Source organism: Eschrichtius robustus, chromosome 12, assembly GCF_028021215.1.
Source record: "Eschrichtius robustus isolate mEscRob2 chromosome 12, mEscRob2.pri, whole genome shotgun sequence".
Taxonomy (NCBI): domain Eukaryota; kingdom Metazoa; phylum Chordata; class Mammalia; order Artiodactyla; family Eschrichtiidae; genus Eschrichtius; species Eschrichtius robustus.
Window position 1 is genome coordinate 84728013 of NC_090835.1, and position 10410 is coordinate 84738422.

General features: G+C 45.5%; 2 protein-coding genes across 3 annotated transcripts; both read left to right on the top strand.

Annotated features, from left to right (window-relative positions):
- Positions 1 to 76: 76 nt before the first annotated feature.
- LOC137773272 (heat shock 70 kDa protein 1-like) lies at positions 77 to 3653 on the top strand. 2 transcript variants are annotated; one of them, XM_068557814.1, is made up of 2 exons: positions 77 to 133; positions 1463 to 3653. In XM_068557814.1, the coding sequence occupies exon 2, from the start codon at positions 1476 to 1478 to the stop codon at positions 3399 to 3401; it is 1926 nt and encodes a 641-aa protein (XP_068413915.1). In that variant the 5' UTR covers positions 77 to 133; positions 1463 to 1475; the 3' UTR covers positions 3402 to 3653. The 2 variants fall into 2 exon arrangements, with proteins under 2 accessions (XP_068413915.1, XP_068413913.1); XM_068557812.1 differs by lacking the exon at positions 77 to 133 and adding an exon at positions 276 to 379.
- Positions 3654 to 4790: 1137 nt separating this feature from the next.
- Positions 4791 to 9831, top strand: LSM2 (LSM2 homolog, U6 small nuclear RNA and mRNA degradation associated). The gene is made up of 5 exons (XM_068559050.1): positions 4791 to 5038; positions 5648 to 5715; positions 9023 to 9053; positions 9172 to 9231; positions 9341 to 9831. The coding sequence occupies exons 1-5, from the start codon at positions 5036 to 5038 to the stop codon at positions 9464 to 9466; spliced, it is 288 nt and encodes a 95-aa protein (XP_068415151.1). The 5' UTR covers positions 4791 to 5035; the 3' UTR covers positions 9467 to 9831.
- Positions 9832 to 10410: the final 579 nt, after the last annotated feature.

A 10410-nucleotide genomic window follows, 5' to 3' on the forward strand; every position in this document is an offset into this window, starting at 1 on the left:
TGGGTGGGGAAGGAGTGGGAGGAGCTGGCGGGTCCGGTGGGGGCGGCGGGGGCGTTGACGTCTTCCACGCAGTTGCGTTACAATGGAGATTGTGCTTCTGACCTCATGGGCTAGTTGGGAGTCTGGATGACAGGTCTGGGCCCGGCTCAAAGTTGTAGGGCAGGGCGGGTGGGGTGGGGGGACACCGGCTGCGCAGTTTGGATATTGAGGGAGCCCCAAGTTATAGACGCTCTGCAAAACGAACCGTATCAAACTGCATTGAAGGCGGCGAGACACTGATCCACGAGTACTCTGATCGGAATGGGCTTGGAATAGGCAAGACGAATAAGTCCTTGTTTGAGGAAGCGCTGGAAAGTTCTCTAGTTTGTTTAAATCTAAGGTATGGGGATGTGGGCCAGCCAGGGAAGGAGGATCGTTTAAGGACCACAAAGGTGGCTGGGATTGGTCAGAGCTGCCAGAAAAAAGTGAAGGAGCTGGTCTGTTATTGTCTCCAGATAACAGGTGTTTTATTTGGGAGAAGATTAGAGAAAGAGACAGCCTTAGAGAGCACCACCTCGCCTGAGAAAACTCATGGGGGCTTGATGGGGTTCCTAGCAGCCGTCTTCAGACTGGCCCAAATGTACTCCCACCAATCCCTAATAGAGGGTAAAAGGCGATCAGCAGGGTTGCTAAACCCACGTGACTGATGTCTCCTGTGGAGACCAGAACTTCAAATAATCAGAGTTCAGCAGGAGACAGGTACAATACCAGAATAAAAAAAGTCACAGACACAGGAACAGGACAGTTGAGTCTGGCCCTGTGAGAAATTGAAAACAGCATTATGACGCTGTCCTCCCACTTCTGGTTGGCTAGGAGTTCTTCTACCTTGTACATAACCTTGTCTGGAAGAGATGTTTGCACACACAGTATGTGGCAGGATTATTCACAATAGCCATAAGGTGGAAGCAGCCCAAGTGCCACAGAAGGAATGAATAAAGAAATGTGGTATATACACACAATGAAAATTATTCAGCCGTTAAAAGGAAATTCTGACACATGCTGTAAAATAGATGAACTTTTAGGATATTATGCTAAGTTAAATAAGCCAGTTACAAAAAGAAAAATAGTGTGTAATTCCGCTAATGTGAGGTACCTAGAGTAGTTAAATTCTGAGAGACAAAAAGTAGGCCAAAAGGAAAACCACTAGTAGGCTAATGGTTTCCAAGGGCTTGGAGGAGGGGGGAAATGAGGAGTTGTTTAATGGGTATAGAATTTGTTTTGAGAGATAAAAAATTCTGTAGATTGGTTGGGCAACAATGTGAATGGACTTACTACTGAACTGTATGCTGAAAAATGGTTCAGATGGTAAATTTCATGTTGTGTGTATTTTACCACAATTAAAAATAAATAAAAATAAATAAATAAATAAATAAATAAAAATTAAAAGTTTTCTCTGAAATTTTATCTCATTCTTTTCCCACAGGCCTAGGAAAACCATGGCTGCTGCTAAGGGAACGGCCATTGGCATCGACCTGGGCACCACCTACTCCTGCGTGGGGGTGTTCCAGCACGGCAAAGTAGAGATCATCGCCAACGATCAGGGCAACCGCACCACCCCCAGCTACGTGGCCTTCACGGACACCGAGCGGCTCATTGGCGACGCGGCCAAGAACCAGGTAGCCATGAATCCCCAGAACACTGTCTTTGATGCCAAACGGCTGATCGGCAGGAAATTTAACGATCCTGTAGTGCAATCAGATATGAAACTTTGGCCTTTCCAAGTAATCAATGAAGGAGGCAAGCCCAAGGTAACGGTGTCCTACAAAGGGGAGATAAAAGCTTTCTACCCTGAGGAAATCTCTTCTATGGTACTGACTAAGATGAAGGAGACTGCTGAGGCTTTTTTGGGCCACAGTGTCACCAGTGCTGTGATCACCGTGCCAGCGTACTTCAATGACTCTCAACGCCAGGCCACCAAGGATGCAGGTGTGATTGCAGGTCTCAATGTGCTAAGAATTATCAATGAACCCACAGCTGCTGCCATTGCTTATGGCTTAGATAAAGCAGGGCAGGGAGAGCGACATGTCCTGATCTTTGATCTGGGTGGAGGCACATTTGATGTGTCCATCCTGACCATAGATGATGGGATTTTTGAGGTAAAGGCCACAGCTGGGGACACCCACCTGGGTGGAGAGGATTTTGACAACAGGCTTGTGAGCCACTTTGTGGAAGAGTTCAAGAGGAAACATAAGAAGGACATCAGCCAGAACAAGCGGGCCGTGAGGCGGCTGCGCACCGCCTGTGAGAGGGCCAAGAGGACCCTGTCGTCCAGCACCCAGGCCAACTTGGAAATTGATTCACTTTATGAAGGCTTTGACTTCTACACATCCATCACCAGAGCCCGGTTTGAAGAGTTGTGTGCAGACCTGTTTAGGGGCACACTGGAGCCTGTGGAGAAGGCTCTTCAGGATGCCAAGATGGATAAGGCTAAAATCCATGACATTGTTTTAGTAGGGGGCTCCACCCGCATCCCTAAGGTTCAGAGGCTATTGCAGGACTACTTTAATGGTCGTGATCTCAACAAGAGCATCAACCCCGATGAGGCAGTTGCCTATGGGGCTGCAGTACAGGCAGCCATTTTGATGGGGGATAAGTCTGAAAAGGTACAGGACTTGCTTTTGTTGGACGTGGCTCCCCTGTCCTTAGGGTTGGAGACAGCCGGGGGTGTCATGACTGTCCTGATCAAGCGCAACTCCACCATCCCCACCAAGCAGACGCAGATCTTCACCACCTACTCAGATAACCAGCCTGGGGTATTGATCCAGGTGTACGAGGGCGAGAGGGCCATGACGCGGGACAACAACCTGCTGGGGCGCTTTGATCTGAGTGGAATCCCTCCTGCACCCAGGGGAGTGCCCCAGATCGAGGTAACCTTTGACATCGATGCTAACGGTATTCTCAATGTAACAGCCATGGACAAGAGCACAGGCAAGGCTAACAAGATCACCATCACCAATGACAAGGGCCGGCTGAGCAAGGAGGAGATCGAGCGCATGGTTCTGGATGCTGAGAAATATAAAGCTGAGGACGAGGTCCAGAGAGAGAAAATTGCTGCAAAAAATGCCTTAGAATCCTATGCTTTTAACATGAAGAGTGCTGTGAGTGATGAAGATCTACAGAGCAAGATTAATGAGTCTGATAAGAAGAAAATACTGAGTAAATGCAGTGAGGTCCTTTCATGGCTGGAGGCCAATCAACTGGCTGAGAAAGATGAGTTTGATCATAAGAGAAAGGAATTGGAGCAGGTGTGTAACCCAATCATCACAAAGCTCTACCAGGGAGGATGCACTGGGCCTTCCTGTGCAACAGGGTATACACCTGGAAGGGCTGCCACAGGCCCCACCATTGAAGAAGTAGATTAATCTTCACTGGAGCTGGAGGGTTCTAGGGTGCCTCTAGATGAATTTTGTTCCCCTCATCTTTAAACATGGTTATGATTCCTGAATTGACTGGACCTGAAGCTAAGTTACCATCCCTTTTGGATTCTGATAGAGGAGTCTCATATACCATCTTTTCACACTCCAACATTCTCTTTCTGACTCTGGATTGAGACTCTTAGGAAAACTAGGCCTCTCTCTGAACCATTTGAAGAATTTGAATGTCTGTTATTTATTTCCAGCCTCCCCAACTTTCTTCTTCCTGTGTGGATGGTTATCTGTCCCTCAGTAAATTTGTTCCTAAAGCAAATTACTTCTGGTATTTTTAGACTGTGAGTGTATCTTGTAAAGTAGGGAAAAGGAGAGCTCCTGGAGAGACCATCTGTGGTCTGTTTGTGAGCTAATTGTGAATGATTAAACTGGTAAGGCCAAAGTATTTGAATTTTCATGAGCTAATTGTTTCAAGAAGGAAAACAACTTTTGATCATCAGGCACCTTTAGCCCCAGTTAGAGTAGTTGCTAATTAGTTACTGCTTATATTCAGTGATAGACTGATTTCTGTGCTTAGGGTTCAGCTGGGGTGAGAGGGGCGGTGGTGAGGGCCCAAACTTCTGCTTGATGTCCTGATGTCAACTTACAGGTGGGGCCTAGGAAATCCAGCGTCTGTGCACTCACAGAGTTCATTATTACAATCCTTTACATGCTGAAAATATTTCTACAACAAACTCCCAACAAATGTGTACTTTTATGCAAGATGAGAAATGCAAGATTTATTACAATCTTATTCCTTTAAAAAATATTTTCACCTATTGTGTCATAATATCGCATACTTATAAAGCCTTGGGGGCTTGAGTATAGAAGTACGTGTAATTGTGTAACTGCATTTGTGTCCCTTTCTGTTTGAAGGAAATATTTTTTAAGTGAAAATATTAGAATGGGTATTTCTAGCCCCGAGCCAGACTGTTTGGTTTTACTCAGTCCTTTACAGGACAGTCCTAGGCAAAACCGTAAAAGAAATGTGGACCGAGAGAGTAATATCTTTATTGGGAACCTTTGATAAAATCGAGATTTGTGCGCAGGCTCCTCATCTCCGGGACTTCTCAACATTTTTTTTTTCTTTACTTTTATCAAAGTGTAAAATACATAGAAAAGTGTACAAATCATCACGGGTTTTCACAAGCTCCCCAGCAGTTTGCAATAGGAAGTGTCTTTAGAGTATGAGCAAATCATGTTGGAACTGTACTTATTGTCATAGAAAGGAACAAACACCTCTGAGGGGCGGTGAGCCACCCTCCCCGACGCTCGTGCAGCAGCTGGAGCCCGCACCTGCGCGGTGGGAGCCTGCCACTCCGGGAGGAAGTCGGAAGGCGGGAAGCTCCGCCCCTTTCCCGGCTTTGGCGTTCCCCTCGGCTCTATTCCCCCCCCGCCCTCCCCGAGCCGCGATCCTGCGGGGCGCTGTCCTCCACCCCTCGGAGCAATCCGCGGCGCTTCCCGCTGCGCCTGCGCGACCCCGTCCCGCCCCACGTGCGGGTTGGCGTTCCAGTTGCCTCCAGGCCCTCGGTCTACTGCCCCCGGCCCTCGCCCTCTCGGTCCGGCGGGCGCCCGGCGGCGCAAGCACCATGGTAGGTACCGTGACGTCACAAGGGGGCGCCCTCGGGGAGCGCGGGCGGTTGGGGGCGGGGCGGGGGTCCCTCTGGGGGCTTTGTTCTTCTGGGCTGGGGTTGGGCCCTAGGACTTTTCCCTCCATCCTTAGTTCGTGCGCCTCAAGTTCTTTGAGGAGAGACCTGGAAGCAAATAGGATTTTTATTTCCCCCCATGAGAAAAAAAGAATAAAAAGACAGAGAGAGTCGGCGGGGACAGCAGAAGGAACAGCTAGATCTCAAGGACCATTTCCCTGACGGAGAACAGGCTCCGGGAGGGTGCGGGTGGAATACTTTCTACAGTTCTCTGGGAGGCGTGGACAGGACCCTAGGAGAGGTCGTCCGTTGAGAGACGAGCCCGAAGTGTGTAGCGCAGAGCCTCTCTCTGGGGCTTTATGTCAGGGGCTCGAGGTAGTGTGCATAATCATCTGGGCTCCTGCTGTTCATCCGAGTGTTCCTTCCTGTGAAGTTTTGAGAACTGCCAGAAATGGGGCGGGGATCCCAATACCAGTATTTGGTAATACTGGCAGGGGGACACGCCTCTTACCATGTCCTTTCCCATATGATGGTTTTCCCCCTCTCGCCCAATAGCTCTTCTATTCCTTTTTCAAGTCCCTTGTGGGCAAGGATGTGGTCGTGGAACTCAAGAATGACTTGAGGTAGGTACCTGCTCTGCCAAGTCTGTAGGGGGTGGATGTGCCCAGCACCCTGGAACCTCTTTAACAAGTATTTGAGGGCTAGGCAAGGTGGGAGGGATACAAAAGAAATAAATGACTTGTGCCTCAAGCTTACAGATTAGCTGAGGAGTTGTATCTTGTATTGGAAAAAAAATACAAAGAAATATGTAAGTAGTAAGTACTAGAGAGAAGACAGGGCAGACGCATCAATAACATTTTTTACAAAACGTAGTTTTGTTTTTCTGATTATATACTCCTTTGACCCAACTTCTAGAAATGTAAGTATTGGTTCCTCAAGTAAAGATGTATGTACAAAGATGTTGGTAGATTTTTTTCTTTTTTGTAATAGCCAAAAGTTGGGGGGAAAAATAGCCATAAATAGGGAATGGGTTAGATTGTGGTATTTCCATATAATATAGCTGTCACATAGAAATGAGATGTATTACTATGGAAAGCTGTTGCAGAATAGTATATGTGGCATAATCTCCCTTTTGTTGAAGAAAATATGAAAGATAAACAGAAGACCAATGCAGCCCCTTCTGTCTGTACTGCTGTTACATCCCCTATACCCTTGTATCATTAGCTTCTAGTCATTTTTCAGGAGTTGGATTAAATGCTGTATCCTTGGACTTTCCTGATTCTTCTTCTTCTAGCCAAGTAGACGCTTCCTTTTGTTTTTTTTTTTTTCTGGGCTGCGCCACGCAGCATGTGGTATCTTAGTTCCCCCACCAGGGATTGATCCTGTGCCCCCTGCATTGGAAGCACGGAGTCTTAAACCACTGGACCTCCAGGGAAGTCCCTAGCCAAATAGACTCTTCTGTCAAAGAGTCTTTTTTTTCTTCTTAGTGGGTGCTTCTCAAATTGTGATTTCATAGAAATGTATTTACTGTTTAGGATCTATCTTTCCTACAGGGCCAAGACCATGTTTAAGTTCACCACTGTGTAACTAATGTCTAGCACAGGCCTGGTATCAATATATAGTAGGTGCTTAATAAATGTGTGCTGAAGGAAAAAAAATAGCCAACATTTGAGAACCTCCTATAGACTAAGAACTACTCTGAATACTTTACATTTGTTAACTCATTTAATTCTCAGAACACCTCTACATGACATATATTATTGTTCCTGTTTTACACATGAGGAAACTGAAGCTTGGATAGGTTAAGAAACTTGGTTAAGTCTACACAACTACTAAAAGACAAAGCCAGAACTTAAATCCCATTCTGTCTGCCCCCCAACCCCTTTTTAAAAATTAAAAACAGGGTGATAGTTTCTATGCAATTGTGAAACTTGCTTTCACCTAATGGTATGTTGCGGATATTTTCCATGTCAATAAAGTTGATGTTTAACGTTTTAACGTTCTTAATGTCTGAATGGCATTTTTCTTAGCTGGCTAGAACTAATTTAACCAAGACCTTGCTGTTGGACACTTAGGCTGTTTCCAATTATTTGCTTTTATAAATGATGCTGCCCTGAACATCCTCATGCATACATCTTTGTATACATCTCATTTCATTAGAAAAAAATCCTTTAAATGAAACGTACATTTAAAATATTGATACATGTTACCTGATTGTCCTTTAGAAAGTTTGAATGAATGTATTCTCTCCCCAACGGTTTCTTCTTCATTTCTATGTGAGATAATTTCTTAGTGGGGGAGGCACTGACATGGCAGGGAACGGTGAGGCAAGGGATTTGCCTTTTAGATCAGGGATTTCGGTTTATGGCACTGACAATGCATGTGGTATTGATGGCATATATTGATAGATTGGGTCCATATAGAGACAAGTGTGGAAAGCACAACTACCCTCAGCAATTCTGTGAGATGACTTGTTTTTTGATTTTCCTCTTCTTCCTGGGTCTTCCACATGGCAAGAATAACTGTTACGTTATAGCCCCAGATCCTAAAACAAGGACTTAAAAGAATCGAAGGTAATCCATTGGGTTGGGAGAAGAGCTCTTTCTCTTGTGCTGGTTGTCAGACCACTTTTGTCCTAAATATCTCATTCTAAAGGGACTGAATGAAATGTTACCACCTTATGCAATTCCTGAAAGTTATTGCATTGCTGCAGTTGGTGATAGGGCGCTGTCAAAAGTTTTTTAGCAGCCAGGGATGTGGTAAAACCACCACTGAGGCAGTTGGTCTCAGACACTGGATTTCAGACACTTAGAATTTTACAAAAATTAGGGCCAACAGAGAACTGACAACTTGAATTTTGGCAAGGTAAGGATATTTTTAAAACTGCCATTTATTAACAATCATTTTTTTTTTAATACAAAAAAAAAGGAAGGGCAATTAAAGAGCAGTTATTCTTAGGAGGAAACCAATGACAACCTTCACCACACCATATACATACTACACTAGCCTGCGTTTCCTCTTTTGTCATGGACTCATGAAACCTTTGAGCTCACATCAGTATTTGAGAACCAGTTCTAAGGAACTTAGAATCTGGTGATGACATGCAGAATGGTTAGGATGAAGGCAGCCAGGTTGGAGGCTGGCCTGGATTGAGCTGTAAAGTCATTAGACCTTGGTTTGTAGAAATTATACTACAAAGAGAATTACAGAAATGTTAGACATCAGCAAACCATAGGGATTCATGGGACATGGAGGGTGGAGAAGTACAACTTACAGGATTTGAGGTTGTGAGACTTCATGTTGAAACTATTGGCAGAACTTAAAGGATTGGGAGAGGTAGCATGGCTTGGAGCACTGGTGTTTAGATAGCATTCCTCTTTAACATTGCAGGGGATTGAGGAAGGGAGAGGACATCCCTGTGCCTGCATCATCAAGAACACTGCTAGCTACCTACTTTACCTACTTTACATATGAGGCTCTGGTTCCAAAGCAATAGTATTTGAAAATAGCTGGTGGTTGTGGGGGTTGGACAGGCCTGAGCCAAAGTCTCTGTTTGTTCTAAACTTGGGTAAGTTATAAACCGTTTCTGAGCCCCTGGATGGTTAATAGCTACCTTACGAAGTGGCTGTAAAGATTACAAATACGCAGAATACAGGTCTAGCACATACCAGTTGTTTAATGGTAGCTACTAAGAGTGAGTTGGTTTAGGGAGAGGAGAGGTTATTTCAGAGGTCTAAAATAACACACTGCTCTGGAAGCACCTTCTTTCCTAGTCCAGAGCTTAGACATATCCCTTTTTGGTTCTGCCTTTTCTGGTTTCCTCAAGTCCTTTATTTCCCCCAACCATGCTCTTATCCCTGCTCTGCAGTCACCTCTATGTTGACTTTGGTATAAACTAATTGGGTTTTACCCTCTCTTTGCCCCTGACAGCATCTGTGGAACCCTCCATTCTGTGGATCAGGTGAGAATATAATAAGGGCCCTGAATGGGGTCTTGGGGAAGGAGATGGGAGAGGTTAAGGGCTGCATACATTCATATTGTCTCTAGTTCTAATGATGGTGTTCATCTTCTTTTCTTAGTATCTCAACATCAAACTAACTGACATCAGTGTCACAGACCCTGAGAAATACCCTCACATGGTGAGTTGTGGATGGTAGAGAAGAGGAAACACCTCTCAAAGCAGGAGGTCCCTGGGTGGATAGAGGACATTTTTTAAGGGTGTTTTCACATTTGTCTATCTTTGTCTAGTTATCAGTGAAGAACTGCTTCATCCGGGGCTCAGTAGTTCGCTATGTGCAGTTGCCAGCAGATGAGGTCGACACACAGTTGCTACAGGATGCAGCAAGGAAGGAGGCCCTGCAGCAGAAGCAGTGATGGTTCCTCCTCCCTTCCCCTCCTTCCATTGGTGACCCTTAACCTCACGTCCCAGCCTGGGAGGCCTCCCTCCCATACTTGAGGTGGTGTTTGTTTCTACATAGCAAAGGCTTTTTTTTTTTTTTTTTTTTTAAAGGGATGTGGATGAGAGGAATAATAGTAGGGAGCAGCTATCCTCTGTTGAGAAGGGGAGGAAAAGTAGGCTGGGGAACTGCGAAGACTTCCCTGTCCCCAGCACCTGCCTTTCTCACTTCTTCCCTGGAGATGGTGGGAAAAATCTCCCAGATCTCTCCAGGGTAGCACGTGATTCATTTTGGGGATGGAAGGAATCTGTCCCGCATCGGGAATAAAATTTATGACGCAAATTCTGGTTCTGTGTGTGTTTTGGGAAGGGGGCTGGAGAATGGGAAAGGGGTGCTAAATTCATCCAAGCCCTGTTACTCTCATTACCCCAGCCAAGAATCCAACCCATCCCGGCATTATCTGCTGCTACTCTCCTTGGTATAAACCATATCATTACCTCAATTAGACTACATGTGTTTCCTGAACATTCCCCTACCTAAATGGCCTACCTATCGCAGCCTTTTGCTTATACTGTACCTATGAGTGCTTGCTGTCCTATTACCATGAAAGCTAATGAGACACCAAAGTGCGTTTAATGCTGCTGGATTTCTTCCTCAGCCCAGCCAAACCAGTACACTCTTTCCCAATATCTACTGCAGATAAATACAAGTGACAAAATACTGTGGAGAGTTGTGACTGGGAATTAACTCACTCGCTTAGCAAACAAGAGTTGCCGCTATAGAGATGAGTTCTCAGCACGAAGGGACCTTAGAGGCCATCCAGCGTGACTCCCTCTTCCCACATAGGAGGAAATGAGGACCAGGGAAGACCTGGACACCAGGATCCTTCGCCAAATTGATCCGCGTCCGCGTCAGGGAGCG

Bases quoted from the DNA above. Each gene is read 5' to 3' on its own strand.
- LOC137773272 (XM_068557814.1), top strand. From the start codon at position 1,476: ATGGCTGCTGCTAAGGGAACGGCCATTGGCATCGACCTGGGCACCACC.
- LSM2 (XM_068559050.1), top strand. The intron at 5,716-9,022 runs GTAGGTACCTGC...TGCCCCTGACAG, and splicing joins GAACTCAAGAATGACTTGAG to CATCTGTGGAACCCTCCATT. The intron at 9,054-9,171 runs GTGAGAATATAA...TTCTTTTCTTAG, and splicing joins CCCTCCATTCTGTGGATCAG to TATCTCAACATCAAACTAAC.